The sequence below is a fragment of the Bombina bombina genome, chromosome 9, assembly GCF_027579735.1.
Source record: "Bombina bombina isolate aBomBom1 chromosome 9, aBomBom1.pri, whole genome shotgun sequence".
Classification (NCBI taxonomy): Eukaryota; Metazoa; Chordata; class Amphibia; order Anura; family Bombinatoridae; genus Bombina; species Bombina bombina.
This window is the reverse complement of record NC_069507.1, coordinates 209,561,826-209,584,559: the sequence shown is the minus strand read 5'-3', so window position 1 is coordinate 209,584,559 and position 22,734 is coordinate 209,561,826. Positions and strand designations below refer to the sequence as shown.

Below are 22,734 nucleotides of genomic sequence, written 5' to 3'. Positions count from 1 at the left end.
TCATTATTCACAGTGATCATATTTTTTTTTAAAATTATATCACTTTAAAAAATGCAGACTAGATTGTATAATAAATTAATGTTACATTTTTAGGGCTCAATATACAAAGCAGCAGATGTATGAGCTAGAGATAAAACCCCAAACACGTTTGTTCAGGGTGATTGACAGGCCCTGCTCTTGCACAAATTGTTGTGCAAGACTAGAGGGCGGCGTTTAAGAAGTTAGTCCTTGTATAATAGTACATCCAGGTAGCCCACTACCCAGATGAGCTGCTCTTTATTATTATTATACTTTATTTATAAAGCGCCAACATATTCTGCAGCGCTGTGCATGGATACAATTCATTTAAATAAAACTTGTAAGAGACAGGACAAAATTTATTTTGAGGGCCCTATTCCCGTGGGAACTTACAATCTAAAAGGGTAGGAGGTTGAGAAACAGGAGGTAAGGACTGCAAGATTGAGAAAGATGTTAATGCAGAGTTAGATGAGGGAAATGTTGTTAGGTAAGTGAAACTAATTTATTATTTAGTTAGGTGGTAGGCTTCTCTGAACAGAAAAGTCTTCAGAGAGCATTTAAAGGAAGAAAGATTAGGGCAAAGCCTGACAGCATGAGGGAGAGTGTTCCAGAGGGTAGGTGCTGCACGACAGAAGTCCTACAGTCTAGCATGGGAAGAGGTGATAGTCACAGATGCAAGGAGCAGGTCATTGTTGGATCTTAGTGAGCGGGCTGGAGTATACTTGTTTATTAGAGAGGATAGGTAGAGGAGAGCTTTGTATGTAAGGGTGAGAATTTTGAATTTAATTCTGCTGTGAATGGGGAGCCAATGAAGGGACTCGCAGAGAGGTGCAGCAGATACAGAGCGACAGGAAAGGTGGATCAGCCTGGCAGAGGCATTTAGGATGGATTGAAGGGGGTAGAGGCAGGAAAGTACTTATTCTAAAATATTATTAACTAATAGGTTAGTATAATAAGTAAAAATAATATCCCACTGACTTAAATATAAATTAAAAAAAGGAGACAAATTTGTATATTCTTGCAGATTTATTTGTAACATCACCATCATAGAACTCTGGTTCTATAAATGTAGTTTGTTATAGAGAAAGCTGTTTGTAAGGATTGAATATGTGCATTGGCTTTTGGACATGTCTCAACATGAATCAGTTGTCTAGAGGCGGGTGAGAATTATCTATGAAAGGTTTGGGATTAGAAATTGAATGGAAAATTGTGTGTAGCCGAAGGGGGCAACAAGTGTAAGCCCTTGGGCTGTATGGCTAGAATGTTGTGTATCTGTTCCACAATGCAGAGTGACCTACTCAGGTGTGATCACTCTGTATGAAATAGTTTATATAATTTTTTTTATCAAATGCCAATAGCATTGTGGTAACTTCACCCAAACATACCACAAGTCAATATGACCCTTGAGCCTCTTGGCTGACAAACATGTCTGCAACACACTGAATAGAGCCTTAACAAATGTACAAGTTTGTTTTATTTATTAATTTGAGACTTAAAGGGATACAGATGTTTAAATTAAAGGGGCATTAAATGGGCAGTCTACTCCAGAATGTTTAAAAAGATAATTCCTTTATTACCCATTCCCCAGTTTTGCATAACAAACACAGTTATATTAAAGGGATAGGAAAGTCAAAATTAAACTTGCATGATGCAGATAGAGCGTGTCATTTTAAGACCCTTTTAAATTCACTTCTATTTTCAAATGTGCTTCATTCTCTTAGTATCCTTTGTTAAAAAATGAATACGCACATATCATACACTAGTGGGAGCTGCTGCTAATTGGTGCCTACACACACTTGTCTCTTGTGATTGGCTAACTAGATATTTTCAGCTTCCTGTCAGTAGTGCAATGCTGTCCCTTCAGCAATGGATAACAAGAGAATGAAGAAAATTTGATAATAGAATTAAATTGGAAAGTTGTTTAAAATTGTATGTTCTATCTGAATCATAAAATAAAATGTTGGGGTTTACTATCCCTTTAATATACTTTTTAGCTCTCTGATTACCTTGTATCTAAGCCTCTGCAGACTGCCCCCTTATCTCAGATCTTTTGACTGACTTGCATTTTAGCCAATCAGTGAAAACTCTTAAATATCTCCACGGGAGTTTACATAATGTTGTCTATATGGCACATATGAACTAGCAGTGTCTAACTGTGAAAAACTGTTGAAATGGACTGAGATAATAGGTAGCCTTCAAGGGCTTAGAAATAAGCTTATGAGCCTACCTAGGTTTAGCTTTCAATAAAGAATACCAAGAGAACAAAGCAAATTTGATGATAAAAAAAAATTGTTCACTTTTTCCCAAATTTTTTCACAAACAGGTTTCTCACTGAAATTATTTACAAACAACTTATGCAATTATGGCATAAATGGTTGTAAATGCTTCTCTGGGATCCCCTTTGTTCAAAATAGCAGACATATATGGCTTTGGCTTTGCTTTTTGGTAATTAGAAGGCCGCTAAATGCCACTGCGCACCACACGTGTATTATGCCCAGCAGTGAAGGGGTTAATTAGGGAGCATGTAGGGAGATTCTAGGGTTAATTTTAGCTTTAGTGTAGTAGACAACCCCAAGTATTGATCTAGGTCAATTTTGGTATATTTCATACCACCATTTCACCGCCAAATGCGATCAAATGAAAAAAAACTTTACATTTTTCACAATTTTAGGTTTCCCACTGAAATTATTAACAAACAGCTTGTGCAATTATGGCACAAATGGTTATAAATGCTTCTCTGGGATCCCCTTTCTTCAGAAATAGCAGACATATATGGCTTTGGCGTTGCTTTTTGGTAATTATAAGGCCGCTAAATGCCACTGCGCACCACATGTGTATTATGCCCAGCAGTGAAGAGGTTAATTAGGGAGCTTGTAGGGAGTTTGTAGGGTTAATTTTAGCTTTAGTGTAGTGTAGTAGACAACCCAAAGTATTGATCTAGGCCCATTTTGGTATATTTCTTGCCACCATTTCACCGCCAAAAGCGATCAAATAAAAAAAATTGTTCACTTTTTCACAAACTTTAGGTTTCTCGCTGAAATTATTTACTAACAGCTTGTGCAATTATGGCACAAATGGTTGTAAATGCTTCTCTGGGATCCCCTTTGTTTAGAAATAGCAGGCATATATGGCTTTGGCGTTGCTTTTTGGTAATTAGAAGGCCGCTAAATGCCGCTGCGCATCACATGTGTATTATGGCTAGCAGTGAAGGGGTTAATTAGGTAGTTTGTAGGGAGCTTGCAGGGTTAATTTTAGCTTTAGTGTAGAGATCAGCCTCCCACCTGACACATCACACCCCCTGATCCCTCCCAAACAGCTCTCTTCTCTCCCCCACCCCACAATTGTCCCAGCCATCTTAAGTACTGGCAGAAAGTCTGCCAGTACAAAAATAAAAGGTATCTTTGATTTTTTTTTTTTAAAGCATATTTACATATGCTGCTGTGTAGGATCCCCCTTAGCCCCCAACCTCCCTGACTCCCCCCCTCAAACAGGGGACCATCTTGGGTACTGGCAGCTGTCTGCCAGTACCCAGTTTGCAAAAAAACAATAGGTTTTAAAATGTATTTTTTTTCCATTTTTTTCTGTATTGTAGCTTCCCCACCCACAGACTGATTGTTTTATATAAAATGTATCCCCCCCCCCCCCCCTTTTCGCACAGGTTTTTCTGTAGTGTAGCGGTTCCCACACGCTCCCAGTGCACGCCCCCGCATCCCCGTGCGCACCCCTGGCTATCCCCGCCCACCTCTACATCACAAGGCCCATCGATGGCCGCCTCCCACACTGGCTCCCACCCACCAACGATACTGGCCATCGATGTCCGGTGCAGAGAGGGCCAAGCAGTGTCTCTCTCTGCATCGGATGGCTAAAAACGGTTATTGCAGGATGCCTTGATATTGAGGCATCACTGCAATAACCGTAAAGTGGCTGGAATCGAGCAGGATCGCTTCCAGCTGCTTTCCAGACCGAGGACATGCAGGGTACGTCCTCAGGCGTTAACTGTATTTTTTTTTTGAGGACGTACCCTGCACGTCCTCGGTCATTAAGGGGTTAAAACTGCATGCCCTATCTGAATCATGAAAGTTTAGTTTTGACTAGTGTGACCCTTTAAATATCTCTTGCTTTTGTGTGAAATTGTGCTTCATCTCACACTCCCTACAGAGGCCAAAAAGGAAAACCTGTAACCTGCAAATTTAAATACCTGGCTTAGGCAATTCACAGCAATACAGAATGAGCTTTTTGGGACATATCACAAATGTTTCACAGAAACAAGGGGTGTTTAATGTCCCTTTTAATTTTTTTATGATTCACATATATATATATATATATATATATATATATATATATATATATATCAGAAAATAAAGTTTAGATTTACTTGTATGATCAACTTTACCTCTTTGATATTCTTTTTTCTGTGCAAACATAAAGTAGGCTCAGGAGTGTGCACTTCTTTAGTACTATACTGTAAGGCAACAGTGTTTGTAACAATGTTTTACATATAGTGCACAAGATACGTGCACGCTCCTCAGCCTACTTCAGCAGTTACAAGCAAGGAGACCTAGGCCTGGTTTCCATTGCTAACCAAATCTATTATTTTTTTAAGTGCACTACAGCTGTATGATATATGCTTTAACAAAAACAGTACACACAATTAAAGCTGACTATAAAATCAAATGATATATTCATCCATCATTATGTCTAGCATTTATTTAGAGTTTAAAGTCCCTTTAACTGGATTTTGAATCGTGTCCCCATGTATAATAATAATGTGTTTATAGCCTGTGTTGCACAATGTATCTACACTAATGTTTTTGAATGGTCCAGATTGCAATATCCTTTATACAATGTGCTTTCTAATTCTCCTGCAGTAGCTGTGCATTTGGTTTCAGGCCATTTGCCTCTAATAACACTTTCGTAGAAAACCACGCAGGACGCATTCCATTTGTTACAGAGTTTTTGTTCCGTTGCCTGAGCACTAGGTGAAAACAAAACATGTGACTAGAGTCATTTTGGTTCAACATATATTTAGCATAGTAGGAAAGCTGATATGATGTGATTCATGTTCTTTTTGTTCAAGGTAAATATTGTTATTGGTTAGCAGGTTAATAATAAAACCTGTAATGTTTTTTTCTCAGAAATGTACTTAAAGGGACATACAACCCACGTTTTTTTCTTTCATGATTTAGATAGAGCATACAACAGTAAACAACTTTCTAATTTACTTCTATTTTCTTATGTGTTTAATTCTCTTGATATCCTTTGCTGAAAAGCATATCTAGATAGGCTTAGTAGCTGCTGATTGGAGGCTGCACATAGATGTCTCGTGTGATTGGCTCACCCATGTGCATTGCTATTTCTTCAACAAAGGATATCTAAATAAAAATTTGGGGTTTAATGCTCCTTAAAGTTGTTCACAAGCCATTACAGGTAGCCCTCAGTTTACGCCGGGGTCAGGTTCCATGGTTGTAAATCAAAACCGTTGTAAATTGAAACCCAGTTTATAATGCAAGTCAATGGGAAGTGAGGGAGTTAGGTTCCAGGCCCCTCTCAAAATTGTCATAAGTAACACCTATTACATTATTTTTAAAGCTTTGAAAGGAAGACGTTAAATGCTAAACAGCATTATAAACCTAATAAAATAATCACACAACACCGACTTTACTTGCATTTTTCTGCAAACAGTTCTTTTTTCTGCAAACAGTTCTTTCTATGCATTCCAATATGGACTGATTTATAGACAGGAAGATCTTGTTCCTTTGCAAGCTGCTCGATAGCTCAGGTCTGGTTAAACTGATTAATTTCAGCTTGCTTGGCTTGCACATCTTTGCTGCAACACAGGTGGACAGCTCCACATACCGGCTATTTTAATCAATGCACTGCTTCTCAATGCTTTTCAATAGCAGTCACATGACTGAAAAAAAAGGTTGTTATTCTGAAACTGTGCAAATTGAACCGTTGTAAACCGAGGGCCATCTGTAAGTATATTCTTTTACTAAGCACGTAAATAAAGAAGAAATCTTAGTATTTTAGCTGTAGTTCTGTTTGCAATAGGTTACCATTTTCTTATTTGTGTTACTCAATTTATTAAAATGACATGAAATCCAAATTGCTTTCTTTCATGATTAAGATAGAGCATACACTTTTAAATAACTTTCCAATTTATTTCTATTATCTAATTTGTTTTGTTCTCTATGTATCCTTTGTTGAAAAGTATACCTAGGTAGGCTCAGAAGCTGTTAATTGGTGGCTATACATATATGCGTCTTGTCAATGCCTTTCAAATAGCTCCTAGTAGTGCATTAATGCTCCTTCAACAAAGGATACAGAGGGAATGAAGCAAATTTGATAATAGAAGTAAATTGGAAAGTTGTTTAAAAACATAATTTATGTGAGAACTTGCCTGATAAGTTAATCAAACTGAAACAGCTTCTGAAGAAGCAAATATATCAAAACGGTAGAATTTAGTAAATGTATGCAAAGAAGAACAAGTTGCTGCTTTGCAAATCTGATCAACTGAAGCTTCATTCTTAAAAGCCTACAATGTGGAGACTGATCTAGTTGAATGAGCTGTGATTCTCTGAGGCAGGGCCTGACCCGACTCCAAATAAGCCTAATGAATAAAAAGCTTTAACCAAGATTCCAAGGAAATGGCAGAAGCCTTCTGACCTTTCCTAGAACCAGAAAAGATAACAAATAGACTAGAAGTCTTCCTGAAATCTTTAGTAGCTTCAACATAATATTTCAAAGCTCTTACCACATCCAAAGAATGCAAGGATTTCTCCAAAGAATTCTTAAGATTAGGACACAAAGAAGGGACAACAATTTCTCTATTAATGTTGTTAGAATCCACAACCTTAGGTAAGAATTTAACTGAAGTCCGCAAAACTGCCTTATCCTGATGGAAAATCAGAAAAGGAGATTCACAAGAAAGAGCAGATAATTCTTAAACTCTTCTAGCAGAAGAGATGGCCAAAAGGAACAACACTTACCAAGAAAGTAGTTTAATGTCCAAAAAAATGCATAGATTCAAAAGGAGGAGCCTGTAAGGCCTTCAAAACCAAATTAAGACTCCAAGGAGGAGAGATTGATTTAATGACAGGCTTGATACGGACCAAAGCCTGTACAAAACAGTGAATATCAGGAAGCTTAGCAATCTTTCTGTGAAATAAAACAGAAAGAGCAGAGATTTGTCCCTTTAAGGAACTTGCAGACAAACCTTTATCCAAACCATCTTGAAGAAACTGTAAAATTCTAGGAATTCTAAAAGAATGCCAGGAGAATTTATGAGAAGAACACCATGAAATATAAGTCTTCCAAGCTCGATAATAAATCTTCCTAGAAACAGATTTATGAGCCTGTAACATAGTATTAATCACTGAGTCAGAGAAACCTCTATGACTAAGCACTAGGCCTTGAGACAGAAGGTCTAACCTTAATGGAAGTGGCCAAGGTTGGCAGCTGGACATCCGAACAAGATCCGCATACCAAAACCTGTGAGGCCATGCTGGAGCTACCAGCAACACAAACTATTGTTCCATGATGATTTTGGAAATCACTTTTGGAAGAACTAGAGGCGGGAAGATATAAGCAGGTTTGTAACACCAAGGAACTGCTAACGCATCCACTGCTTTCGCCATCAGATCTATTCCTGGAAGACCCCACATCTTAACAATCGGAGAAAACACATCTGGATGGAGCGACCACTCCCCCGGATGTAAAGTCTGACAGCTGAGATAATCCGCTTCCCAATTGTCTATACCTGGGATATGAACCGCAGAAATTAGACAGGAGCTGGATTCCGCCAAGCAAGTATCCAAGATACTTCTTTCATGGCTTGGGGACTGCGAGTCCCACCCTGATGATTAACATATGCCACAGTTGTGATATTGTCTGTCTGAAAACAAATGAATGGTTCTCTCTTCAACAGAGGCCACACCTGAAGAGCCCTGAAGATAGCACGGAGTTCTAAAATATTGATTGGTAACCTTGCCTCTTGAGGTTTCCAAACCCCTTGTGCTGTCAGAGATCCCCAGACAGCTCCCCAACCTGAAAGACTTGCATCTGTTGTGATCACAGTCCAGGTTGGACGAACAAAAAAGGCCCCTTGAACTATACGATGGTGATCTAACCACCAAGTCGGAGAGAGTCGAACATTGGGATTTAAGGATATTAATTGTGATATCTTTGTATAATCCCTGCACCATTGGTTCAGCATACAAAGCTGGAGAGGTCTCATATGAAAACGAGCAAAGGGGATTGTGTCCGATGCTGCAGTCATGAGACCTAAAACTTCCATGCATATAGCCACTGAAGGGAATGACTGAGACTGAAGGTTCCGACAAACTGAAACCAATTTTAATTGTCTCTTGTCTGTTAGAGACAGAGTCATGGACACTGAATCTATCTGGAAACCTAAAAAGGTGACCCTTGTCGGAGGAATCAAAGAACGTTTTGGTAAATTGATCCTCCAACCATGTCTTTGAAGAAACAACACTAGTTGATTTGTGTGAGATTCTGCAGAATGTAAAGACTGAGCTAGTACCAAGATATCATCCAAATAAGGAAATACCGCAGTACCCCATTCTCTGATTACAGAGAGTAGGGCACCGAGAACCTTCGAAAAGATTCTTGAGGCTTTTTCTAGGCGAAACGGAAGAGTGACAAATTGGTAATGCTTGTCTAGAAAAGAGAATCTCAGAAACTGATAATGGTCTGGATGAATCGGAATATGAAGATAAGCATTCCTTTAAGTCTATTGTGGACATATAATGCCCTTGCCGAACAAAAGGCAGAATAGTCCTTATAGTCACCATTTTGAAAGTTGGCACTCTTACATAACGATTCAAAATTTTCAGATCCAGAACTGGCCTGAAAGAATTTTCTTTCTTTGGGGCAATGAATAGATTTGAATAAAACCCCAGACCCTGTTCCTGAAACGGAACTGGTATGATTACCCCTGAAAGCTCCAGGTCTGAAACACACTTCAGAAAAGCTTGAGCCTTTACTGGATTTACTGGGATGCGTGAGAGAAAAAAACCTTCTCACAGGAGGTCTTACTCTGGAATCCTATTCGGTACCCTTGAGAGACAATACTCTGAATCCAATGATTTTGGACAGAATCTGCCCAAATGTTTTGGAAGAATCTTAATCTGCCCCCTACCAGCGAACCCTACTACACCTGTCCCTAATTGGCCTTAGTGAAGGTGATAAGATACTGTAAAACAATTAAGGTTTTGCTGTCAAACTGATAGTGACTAGCCTTGTCTACTCCAGTAACAAGTCCAGATTGGCTCCTTGAAATATAACAAGGGGTGGCAGATTTTAGCTATTAAAGGGACAGCCTATTTGGAAATTTTTGTTTACAAAAAGATAGATAATCCCTTTATCACCCGTTCCCCAGTTTTGCATAACCAACATGGTTACCCCTGTGATTATCTAAACCTCTGCAGACTGCCCCTTTATCTCAGTTCTTTTGATAGTGCAATTTGACAGCATTGATTGTTTAAAATTCAAATCTGAGGGGGCGGAGCTAGCCGCGGCCAAGATGGCAGCTTAAACTATGAGCTCCGGTCTGGGGATTCATCTAAAACCTTAAAATCACTGCTATGACCAAAACCAGCAGAAGGAAAAAGTGATAGGATACTTTCCAAAGGTGTAGGGTATTGATAGAACTAACTTACTAATTAATCCTGCCTCATATCAGAAGACAGATTACACACGACTTCAGCCAGTTCCAGTTACACGCGGCCCGAGTATGCATGAAATAATAACTCACCCTGGAAACATTTCAGCACAGTCAAAGAAGAATATGTGCCTCCGGTAAGCCCGGTGTCTCTAGAGACATAAACAGCAGATGGATCATTCTAACTCGCCTAAGCCCTACACGAACTTGTAAGATAAGGCGTCAGAGTCCCTGTAATTGACGGCTTCTTAGGCCTAGCTGGGAACAAACCATGGAGCTGGAGATCTCTCTTTTGAGGGAGCTGTGTACTAAGCTTGATGTCCATTAAGCGGATCTTGTTGACACGCTCCGTATCGCAACAACATCCGCTTCCATTGTGGGTCCCAGCACGGATCTCCATATCAACAGCACCGATGCTTTGCCTGACCTTCAAGATGAGAATGACTGTTCACCTTCTATCGCCAGCAGTAAGATTCTCACTAAGCCCACTCTTCAAAGAGTACAAGAGCCGGATGACCCACAGCGACAGGTGGCTTTGGTAGCCGTAGATGGCCTGCAGGCCAGACACAGTACAGACTTATTCGTGGGCTGTGAGCTGGAGCAACAGGATGTGGACACTTGCGGATCTCATACACCGCTAGCAGTCGGCTGCAGAGGCCTTCAATCTGAGAAGGGGAAAGATAATAATAAGATCATCTCAGCACATCTATACCAAAGAGTACAGCCACTATCCCTTTACAAGTGGGACTTTGGGAATCGGACAACTACAGAACTGATGCCACATAACTTTAGGTATCATAAAGAGTTACTTCAAAAACTGGGAAACATTGAATACAGGCCTAATTGAGTCTTTGTGAAATTAGGAGTGGGGTAAATTACCCTTGTCCCCCAGACAGGGATTGCCCAAATGTGGGTTAGGCTTATTTCAATGATTCAGCCACATTGCCCTCACTGTTGGATTCTACTAGATCTCCATCTAGTATTCATTTGAATATAGTGTGTTTAATGTTCAGATACTCATTCATACTAATATCTTTTTTTTTTTTTTTTTTTTTTTTTTTTTTTTTTTTGATAATACTTTTTTTATTGAAGTTGAAACAGATATTGACAAACAAAATTCACCATTAAGTCATAGTTACATTGAAGTGAGCAGTACATTAGCCATGACTATAAACAGAGATTATCAACAAATAGAGAGAGAGTAACATATCAGATTTTAAAATGGAGATAGAAGAGAGTTTAGGCGAGATATGATAGAACTTCATTTTATATTATATTATTGACAGATGATCTCCACATTGCAATAGGAAAAATACCCTTTAAATTATCTGGGTCTAAGGTATCAGCTTGTGGAGATTTAGCATATGTGTCGACCACTTTTGGGCCGAGGTATATAAGGGGGGAGGGGAAGACAGCGGGCACGAGCCGCTTAAGTATAAGGGGAAGATGGAGGGGCGGAGCTTTCCATCTGGGGAGGTGGAGCCTATAATATAGCTGAGGATGAGATGGTTCCCTCGCTTGTTAGGTATCTTCTGAGGATGGTGCTAGGGTTATGAGGTTGTTATTCTGGATAAGTCAGTAGGACTTGTGTCTATCTACTTAAAGTAAATACTATAATGTAATAGGGATATTAGGAGAATAGTATACTGTATAGTTATGCAGTCTAGAGGGACAATGGAGGTAGGATGCCGCCAATATAAATATAATTGTGTTTAACGTATTAATTGGCTGAGTTTAAATATAGTTACAGATATGGATATGAAGATCGGGGATGGCTATAGAGTTGAAGGGGGGAGGTTGACAGTGGTGACTATGGGATACTCGATGTATATCTTTGATTGTTACAGGTGGAGGGTAAGGTGATGTGGGGACAAAAATATTCTGATAGGAAAGCAAGCTATAGGGCATGTGTAGGCAAAATTTATGACACTGTTAGCTATGCATATGTTTAACAAGGACTATTAGTGGGGAGCTTAATTCATATCTGGTGAGAGGCTAATAGCATGTAGTATTCAGCATGACATCTAGAACACTTTTTGACTATATTAAATAGGAGTCGGGATCTATCTAGATGGGGAGTCTCGCTTATTAGTATATGTATATATGATCAGTAAATGTAAGTTAAGTCAGCAGTGGCATAGATATATCTACCCCAGATTACCGGTAATGAGGAATATGAGATTTCCCTGTCATGGTACGGGCGTTCTGCTGTATGTAAGCATGAGTCCTTACAAACTCCAGATCTTAGTTCAATCAAGGGGCAACTAATATCTTAGGAAGAGTGTTGCGTTCGACTATCGTTGTCCAGGATACTAACTTTTGCATATTCACCATTTTGCTACAGCGCTTGCTATCATGAAGCATAAAAAAGAGGTCTAACAAGGGGCTCTAGGGGGAGGATAAGGTGTACCTATAGTACAACTGGTTTATAGTGAGTCTATCTACTTCGGTATGGGGGATAACAAGAACACCTCTGTAAACATTTAAAGTGGGAGCAACAAGTAGGTTATTCAAGAGAACAGCCAAAAGTTATGTTACATTTTTACCCTCATATATATATATAAACGAAGAATGCCATTCAGGGTATCTAACAAACTGTTGTCATACTATTGGCATATATAATTGTTAGATAAGTAGCAGATGAGCTTAGATGAAAAATGTAAGACCTATATCAGAATATAAACATATCAAACATTAACTTAATTTTAGCACACATAAACAGCCCTAAATAACGTCAGAGATCCCAGTAAGACCCTAAGCTAAAACAAGATCTGAGTCTGAGGGGCAAATTATAAGTAATATTGTTGTCTAACCTGAGTTATGAGTAAATAAAATGCAAAGCATAGAGCCCATTTGTAGCATAGACATGTCAAAGTATTGAGCTGCTATGTAAGCAACTGTCATAAAGATACTTCATACAAAGAAAAACATATGTAACTTAAGGTCACATAGATTTTAGCTAAAGTGGGAGTCAATTGTCATACTACTGGGCTTTCTTGTTAGAGCATAATACATTATTGTTAGAGATAGAGTAGGTGAGCGCATATGGTGTATACCCTGTATATCAGTGGGTCAATAACAATTTAACAGTAAGTGGGATACTGAAAACTAATACTAAAATCGTAATGGTAACATGAAAAACTGGTTACTGCTAAACAACAAAAAAAAACAAAAAAAACTATCATGCCTAAAACATAAGATTTGGATTGCAAATAATAAAGTTTATAGTGACTGAGGTGTCTAACCTACCCCAGTAACCAGCTTTCTCAAAAGAGCAGTCGTCCAGAAAGATAGAGCCAATAGGGTATAGTCTGCTTACAGTTATATGAAAGGTATCAGAGACAACTATAACAGGATGGTACCATTGCAATAGTAGACTGTGCTAACTAAGCTATATATAAACAATACAAGTAGTCCGCACATAATAACGTGTATAACCAATATTAAGATTAGCATTTAGAATAAAGCATCTGTTAGCAGGTATATTACCTGTATATACCCATAGCAATATGTCGTGGAAGAGGGATATGGAGTTGGAGGTGGTGTATAGAAAATGATGTACAATAGCAGTTATGTCATGTATAGCGAGGTAAAAGTATAGTATCCAAGTGATAGGCTGACAGAGAACAAGTCTTAACAATAACAGCAAATATACAGTCATCCATTGAGCAATTGAAAGGGATATTAATTTGCTCAGAGTGGAGATAGTTATAACTGTGCCCTTATTCACATATAAAAGGCAAGGAAGATGCCAGAAAGATATTATAGAGAACTCTGAATCTATATGCTTAGCAGGTGCTTACTGCTATACCTGTTTATAATCTAGCTGATATATCAGGCACATGGTCATATAGGGTTAAATATATGTAGGTGAGTATATTACAGAATTAGTATATCCCATGCTCTCACCAACAGAGACAGGGGGGCACATAAAACATTTGAAAATGTACATGACAAGATAATTTGAACATATTAGACATATATAACCTTTCACACGGTGTGTTGAATAGGAGCAGACAGACACACTAAAGTAGACAACCTCTCTGGGGTTATTGGTCTGTATGCGAGCCCCACTAACATGGGGGAGAACAGCAAGTAGAATAAATGCCTTCCACTTAATATAAACAAAGACTACTATATAACAACATCTCTTCAAAAATTCAACTAAGAAGGGAGTAGTATCAATAATAAGGAGGGTGTTCAAGAAGGAGTCAATAAGCAATAGATTAAAAGAGAAACTTTGGGGAAAGTGGTCCATGGTACACTGGACTTCCAGATGTGGGTAGATATTCAGCAATCCCTCTCAAGGTCCAGAATGTGAGGATATAAACTAAGAACGAGGCAAACTGACCAAGGTATATGATAACATTATGAATGAGCAAAGTTAGTTGAGTTCCTTTTACAAAGTTTGCAGGCTTACTGGTAGAATAAGAATGCTGCAAACCTAGATAGCACCCATTAAGCAAACTATATATTATATACAATAAATGTCATCTAGCAGATTTTATAACGCCAAACAACATCCAGATAGGCAGATATTTAAATATGTAAAATAACAAGAACTTTTGGGCTGTTTAAAACTTGACAGTAAATCAAATGAGCTACGGCCACTGCAGGAACTTGTAATACTTTTAGGAAACTTAACAGGGTTGCTCCTCATATATTAGAATTAACTTTCAACATAAAAGAAAGGGAGAGCGAAAGATAAGGTCTCAGTCTTATAAAAGATGGAGTGTTGCTGGGAGTGTTTACCCGATGCCCAATCTACAGCTGAACATGGTCAGGATGGCTCCGGAGACTCTCATCCCTAGGGCAAGTAAATGTTCCTGACTTCTTGGGGTCGTAGGGGATCTCAGGAGCTGTGTGACTGTTAGGAGACTCGGAGCAGACCTCATCTGCGACATTATTGACCAAGTCTCATGCGGTAACTGTGTGAGTGCATTTAGGTCAGTGGGAGTGAAAGCTGTGAACCTGCGATGTATTGGGCTCGGTACTGTATCTGTAACCGATGTACTGTCACTGGCTGTCCAAGTATCTAAACAGCTTTTAGACTGGTTCTGGCGTCCCATGGCTGGGGGGTCAGAGGAGAGTGTCATAGAGTCCACAGACAGGTCCCCGCCAGTACACAGCTCTGAATTAACTTCTGAGCGTATCTTCACCTGGTTTTGAAGGGTGAGGCTGACTCGTTGTGTATTTGTGAGAGTTAGTTCTTCCAGGTCTCTCCCTGGGAGCATGAGACTCGCTATTGTATCCTGTAAGCTGGAGGAGGCCTGTGCTAATAGATGCTCCGTTTCTCGTTGAGGATGCTCATAAGGGAATCAAACTGTCTCTCCATCTTATTAGTGAGTTGCCGCAGTAAGGTCCCCACAGTGACTGCCATCATGGGATATGGGTATATACGCAGGCTGCCGGTATAATGCTCAGTCACCTTATAAACTCGCGAGTCCAACCTTTATGGCCCCTTAAAGTGTGATATACTTCACCCCGGTATACATGGGGATCGTGGATAGGTGCAAAATAGCTAGAGTAATTTTGTTGAGTCCCCAACTCTCGGTCTGTCTGGTTAGGGTATTTAGCTCCACGCGGTCTGCAAGATGGCCGCTCCCCAGTCGGGCAATGTGAGGGTTGTGGGTGATGAAGAAAGCTCCAGATAGGCTCCTTAGATCCTCTCTACTCCACCGGGTCTTATAGTGCTGAGCTTCATATCATAAGGGACCAATTTGCAGGTTCTAGGGCGATACTGAGCGGTCTTTGCTGAAGATAAAGGAAGCTTATGAGCAGAGCTCTCTCAAAGTGCGACCGCTCAGACACCCGGCTAGCTCCGCCCTCATACTAATATCTTATAGGGCTGTTCCTTTTTCCATATCATAGTCCTGTACATGATCACAGCTTGTTGTGAGTAATATTATATTCTATTTTAAGTTTGCTAACTTACTCATTAGGACTGTGTATATATTTCTTAGTCCCTTACTTTTCATTATATAGTTTGCAACCTCTGCAGTGGGTTTTGCAGACCCCTTACACAGTAAAGAAACACTTGTACCCATACCATTACTGTCCCTGAAGTTATGTGTTTCTTTGACCCTATAATATACTCAAGTTGATAGTACAGCTATATTCTAAGCACTTTCATCCTGGTATTCACTGTACATTCCACTAAAGGTATTTCTATTTAGTAAAGCTAATCTACTTTTAACTAAGGGTTTTTTTAAGTTGATAGATTCCTATCTATATTCAAACTATTAGCAGCCCTACGCTACCCTACTGATATAGTGTATCTTAAAATTATTTTCTAGCACACTTCAATCTACTAAAATATATCAGTTGGAATGCTCAGAAAGTTTTAAAAGTGGCCTGTTAGATATTGTAGGGAATATATTTTTTCTATAATATAAAAGGGTGACTTTGTGCTCTTTCTCACTATATATTTGATTTGAGTTTCTATATTGTTTCTCCTGTTATAACCCCTTCACTAGTTATTTCAACCCTAGGCATCTCCTGACAGAGTGATATCATACCAAGTGCTTAACAATGCTATTTCTGATTCTCAGGTCTTAAATGTTAATAATGAAGCTTGATTTAAAAGTACATGGTTGAGTTGAGGTTCACTAAAATTGTTGTTTATATGTAGAGTTCTAAATGCTTTTCTTATATATAGGTCTGTTTCACTTTATATCCTCCTATTGTATAAAAGAACCCAGCAGTTCTTTTCTCAGGGACAAGTCTGACTATTCTCATGTTCTATGTCTGTCGCAATGATATATAGACTAAAACACTTATAATGCGATATATTATTCTAAATATGTGCACTGCTATTGTTTATGCTTTTTTTTATGCTTGATAACGCTAGTGCACGGATGACTGGTTAATGTCTGCTCTGAAACGCAATCATACTACATGTAAAATAACATAATTTGCTAATGCTTAATCCCATTAACCCAATGGGTTATACTGTGTATGCCAAGTACTTTTCATTTATTTATAATTAGACTCTACTATAAAACAGGGGATAGATACTCCATTAGATCCCACTGACCACGCTAAGTAGGGGAACTAATACAACATGTATAATCTGTTAACCTATAGATTATTTAACCTTTCTATACTCCCCCAATATGCTTATGCCTGGCTAACAATAATTGGATAAATAACCCAGCTTCATAGTCTACTTATATTGCTTTATTGGCAAGGCTGAAAGCCCCCGCCAAGTTCCCTAAAAATGCTTCCGTATATATTTGGCTCCGCCCTCCACCCCTCCCCTTCTATATATAGCGGTGTTTACCCGCTGAACATCCCCTCCCCCCCTTATCTACATAAGATTTATCATATGGCCCATAAATGGCCGGACAAGTGACTATCACACTGTTATCATTACCTATATCTTAGTGGCCTATGAAGGGTCACCCTAATAGTCACACTCATATGACATTATTGAAAAACTGAGATTTCAGAAGCCTTTATTGTGTTACTCATCTTCATCTTGTTATTGGTGAAATGTATTATTTCATTGAACTTTCGTCACTATTGTTATTTGGCAACCAATGTATATTTTGTTCTTTCAGCAAAATCTCAATAAAAAAATTATTAAAAATAAATAAAAAAATTCAAATCTGAGATAAGGGGCGGCCTTCAAGGGCTTAGAAATTAGCATTTGAGCCTACTTAGGTTTAGCTTTCAACAAAGAATACCAAAAGAACAAAGCAAATATGATGATAAAAGTACATTGGAAAGTTGTTCAAATTACATGCCCTATCTGAATCAAGAAAGTTTCATTTTTATTAGACTGTCCCTTTAAACCCATTTTTTTGTCTTGTTTGTTAGTTTTCCATTTAATGTATGTAAATGAATAAAGCTGGTTATTTTTCTTCTTGTTTAATCGTCCCAGCAGGTTCCTGGGTAGAACTTCACTTTAACAACAATGGTAACAGTGGTACGGCTCAGCTACTGGGTCAGGAGGTCCCTGCGTCCATCTCTATTTATAACGGTGATATGGAGAAGATCTTGTTAGATGCGCAACACGAGTCTGGAAGAAGTAGTTCTAGAGAAAGTTCTCACTGTGACAGGTACATGAACAAAATCATCCTTGTGACCGTTTTACTTGCTATACATGTTTAATTATGTAAAAACAAAATACCTATCTTTCTTTTTGTCTCATTCAGCTTTTAAACAGTGTCATGTCTTTAGTAGAAAATAGTTGAGTGTTCTCTAGAGAGAATTGTGTCAGCCGGGTGGCCTTTTGAAGTAGTATAATACCTTACAAAGTTTAAAACATTTTCTGTTATTTATAAATGTTACTTAAGCTATCCAAAGCACACATTAAGTGCATAATTTAACATACTTTGATTTAGTGATAATTTGTCAAGAAAACATTTGGATCCTGGGGAGAATACTGGATTGGCTGTACACAAATAATGAGCACACTGCTCTAGTGATGAAGAGCAATGTTACTGAGGAAGTAATTTTCATAGAATGATATGGACATTGTAGTGGAAAAATGACTTGTTCTATATCATTTTAACTACTTACTGTGGAACTCTATGGTCCTGCTCAGGACCAGCTTTTGAGCTAATGAGTAGCAGCAGTTGTGCAACCCTGCCAATCACCTGGCTGTGTTCTGCTCGGGAACAGCAGTTCTTTGCCACGCCCATGCGGAACTATAACAGCTTGTTTAGCCCCTTTCCAGGTGTAAAACACACACAGTTCTACAGTGTATAGTACAGCATGTAACAAATTAGAGCATTTCATTTTAATAAAACAATGTTCCCTCTATTTTTTTCTGCATACCCCAAACTATAACATGTAAATACAATTGATTTAAATACCATTCATATAAAAGAAAAAGCTAAATGAAACCAGCTATTGTTGATTTTATTAGTGACTTGTAAATTACAAATCATAACATCTATAAGTGTAAAATACCAGTAAAATGTATAAGTTGTATGTAGAGTATGAGTTTTATTTGAATGCAGCTGAATATTAGTGTAGATCTTCCTCTACGTAGCAGAAATATACTTGTCTGATATGGTTTAGGATGAAATTTAAAGGAACAGTCAAAATCAAAATTTACATGAGCTAACAATTCCCAGAACTTTAATTTTTGCACTGGAAAGTCCTTTTGAATAGAAATACAATTGTGACAATGTTGTTAAAACACTTATAAGTGTTATATCCTGGTATTAATTATTATTATTATTTTTTCATGAAAGTCCACCTCGCTCTCAAACTCCCCAGAGTATTCAGAGATCTTGTGAAAGTGATACACAGGGCATCAAAGAAAAAAGCAGCTCACAGGTAATTTATTACTGTGCTGGGCAAGTTTATCCTTCCCTTTCGGATCACACTGTTGTGGAGTAATAATATTATTACTATTATATAATAATATACAGGCAGCCCTCGTTTTACGCACATTCAATTTTTGCCATTTCACAATAGCGCCTGATTCTAGTGATCACGTGACCACTATTGAAGTTATTCCACTGACTCTTTATCTGAAAACCAAAAGATTTGAAGAAGAGTTTTTGCCACCTGCATTTACAGTACAGCACTGTAATACTATGTATAGCACATGAGTAGTTTGCCATTTTGTTTGCTTTCTTGACCCTTTAAGCCAATAGGACTTATATATACATCATGCAGTACTTTACCTATCATACCACATTACGTGTGTGTATGTGTGTGTATATATATATATATATATAAGAAAATAGGGAAAATAATGCTCTTTCTAGTCTAGTATAGGGCAATACAGAACATAGTTCCTAAATAGAGGCTCTTACATTTACCTAATATCGTTGATTTTTTCCCTCCTCCTCATATGTGATAAACAACCTAAAATCAGCAACATTGAAGTACTTGATACAAGTCACAGTTACAGAGAGGGGAGAGGGTTAGAGAGCTGTTGGGGGAGGATCAGGGATGTTGGAGGGTCACTACACTTCAGAAAAAGAAAATATGTAAAAAAAAATAATAGTTAAAAAGCAAGCACACAAAAAAACCTAACATGCATACTGGTAGACTGTCAGTTAGTACCTAAGATGGTGGTGACCAGTAGCGGGTGAGGGAGGGATCAGGGGGTGGGAGGGTATTCTCTACACTAAACCTAAAATTAACCTTACAAGCTTTCTGATTAACACCTTCACTGCCTGGAATAATAGAAGTGTGGTGCGCAGCTACAATTAGCGGCTTTTTAATTGCCAAAAAGCAATGGCATGCCATGTATGTCTGCTATTTAGGAGCAAAGGGGGATCCCAGAGAATCGTTGAGAAATAATTTGTGGTATGATTGCACAAGCAGTGTATAAATAATTTCAGTGAGAAACCCAAAGTTAATGATTTTTTGTTATATAATCGCATTTGGCTGTGAAATGGTGGCATGAAATATACCAAAATGGGCCTAGATCAATACCTATGGTTGTTTACTTAAAATATATAGTTTTGACAGGTAAACAAAAAAACAAGGCTCTATTCCTACTTAAATGGAGTGATAGCAAAAATGCTAAAAATTATCTGGTATTTTGGGCAAGTTTTTCTCTGAAAGTCCTTGAAAAAAACAAAAAAAACATTAAGGCTGATAAACAGAACTCCTCATGGAGTGACACGTGCCTCACAAGCATAAAAACTATTTTTATATTGCTGTTTTTACATTTACAGCATTGATTTCAGACTTTAACTATAATATTATGTAATAACAGATATACATTACTAATGTCAATTTAGAGAGGGACCTGGAACCTAACTCATTTACTTCCCATTGACTTACATTATTTCTTAATTTTACACCGATTTTATATATTTTTATACTGTTTTTTATATATATATATATATATATATATATATATATATATATATAATTTTTTTATTTTTTTTTGCTCATGTCTATCAGTGGTACCTTAGTTCTGGCCATAGTATGACAGTACATTCAGTACATTATTTTCTTTTAGAATGAGAGAGTAATATTACCGCAAATAAATTCCTGCGAGTTTTGTAGACTGGAAAATAGAGGTGCCCATACTTTAAAGGGACATTTAACACCTTGAGGTGATAATATAAAATTATAAATCGTATATAAAAAAACCTCTGCAATATTCTTTCATTATTTATTTTGTCCCCTTTTCCTGTAATTCCATTCTGAATTTTGGAGCTTTTCATTTCCTGTTAGAAATGGAAGTGCAGAACACTTTTATATTCTACACAGCCATTGGCTGCACACTCTAGTGATCTATTGATAAGTCTCCCTAATTGGCCACAACAGAAAAAGTAAACTAAGTTACAACATGGCAGCTCCCATTGTTTTATAGACACTAAAACTTTACACTTATTTTGTCAATATTTAAACAGTCAATGAAACTTTAAAAAAATACATCTACGTGTTATTCTCAGGCTAATCTTTTCTTTGAACATGTCATTCTATCTAGCATTTATTTAGTGTTTAATGTCCATTTACGGAGACAGGGCCTACATTTTTGTGAAGCTGTCAGTGTAATTAGGGATGGGCGAATGTGTAAATTTCCAAATTCGAATGTTGGAACGAATGTTATTAGCGAAATGCGAATTATAAATCGAAATGTTGATAAGAACGAATATTCTTAAAAATTCTATAATCGAATGCTTTTTACAGTTTTCGAATGTCACTTTCGAATTTGAATGTTTATAATTATGTCGAATGTCCACATTCGAAATTTCGAATTTAACATTCTATTTAACAAATACTATTCAGTAGTTCATGTGGTAGAGAGGGAATCTAGTAAATTGATACATAATAGATACAAATATATAATTTCAAATGTTTCTATATAGAATATTGCATAATTCGAATATTAAATTTAAAGAAAGCATTAGAAATACTATTACAAGCATATAAATTTGAATTTTTCGAATTTGAATATTGCATAATTCGAATATTTTCGAATGTAATCATGGAATTCGAAACCGAACATTCGAAAATCGAATGTTATGTAAACATTAGAAATTCGATTCCAACCAACGAATGTGTTAAAATTCGTTTCATTTTTCGAATGTTGCGAAACATTCGCCCATCCCTAAGTGTAATGCTGTGTCTACTTTAGCGCTGGAACTATTATTCTTATGCTGAATCATACGGCAGTGACACAGAATGTAATTGTGCAAAACACATTTTTACCTTTTATTTAATAACAGCCATATTATCACTACTGACTGAGAGGGAAGATACTAGAAGGCAAGCACTTTGTACTAAGTTACACAATTTGTGATTGTATAGGATGTAGCTTTTGGTAGATGTGGTTATGGCTAATATAACTTAAACTATATAAAACAAATAAGTAGAGAAGATTAGCCTTTTCTTTAATAAGATGGTGAGAGTCCATGAGCCGTCACATGCGGGTTTAAAGTCCATTCCTACAGCTGATCGTCAACCTCGTCTTCTTTGGAGACTAAACTCCCTGCACTTTCTGACAAACCCAAACTGCTCCTCAACCCAGCAGACTGAGTTCTGCAGTAAATACTACCCAATTCAGATGGAGGAAAGAGGCTCCCTAAATCAAGATTGGTGACTGGCAATATAGAGATATTTTAGAACCATGGTAACGAAGGAACTGAAAAAATGGTGTTCTCAGGTTTCTGAGTCATCTGAAAGAAGCAGCCTGTACCTGAATGTAGTCTAGGTAAGGCGCTACTGCTGAGCCCTGAGTTCTCACTACGGACAAAAGAGCTCCGAGAACATTCGAGAAGATTTTTCGTGCTGGTCCCAGACCCAGTGGGAGTGGAACACATTGGAAATGCCTGTTTAGAAAGGAAAATCTGAGAAATTGTGTATGTTCCCTGGGAACGGGGATATGCAAATAGGTATCTTTCAAGTGTATGGTAGACTTAAATTCACCCTCCTGCACTAATTCACCGTCCTCCATGCTGGAGGCAAAAAAATTACTAAGAAATCATGGGAGAGATTAAAACTCTGTTGTGTAGGGTGTTTTTGTCCTGTAGGATTGGACTTTAATCCCACATTTGATGGCTCGTGGACTCTCACCATCATGAAAGAAATGAATTTATCAGGAAAGC

At 37.8% G+C, this 22,734-nt stretch overlaps 1 protein-coding gene across 3 annotated transcripts in view; it reads left to right on the top strand.

The window, feature by feature from the left end:
• Nucleotides 1-22,734, top strand: part of BNIP3 (BCL2 interacting protein 3) — a 54,479-nt gene that overhangs the window by 6,916 nt on the left and 24,829 nt on the right. For 2 of the 3 annotated variants that reach the window (XM_053692589.1, XM_053692591.1), the window contains exons 2-3: nt 17,586-17,763; nt 18,907-18,991. In XM_053692589.1, coding sequence (XP_053548564.1) covers nt 17,586-17,763; nt 18,907-18,991 — 263 coding nt within the window. The remainder of the gene's footprint in view (nt 1-17,585; nt 17,764-18,906; nt 18,992-22,734) is intronic. The other variant, XM_053692590.1, reaches the window with a different exon arrangement.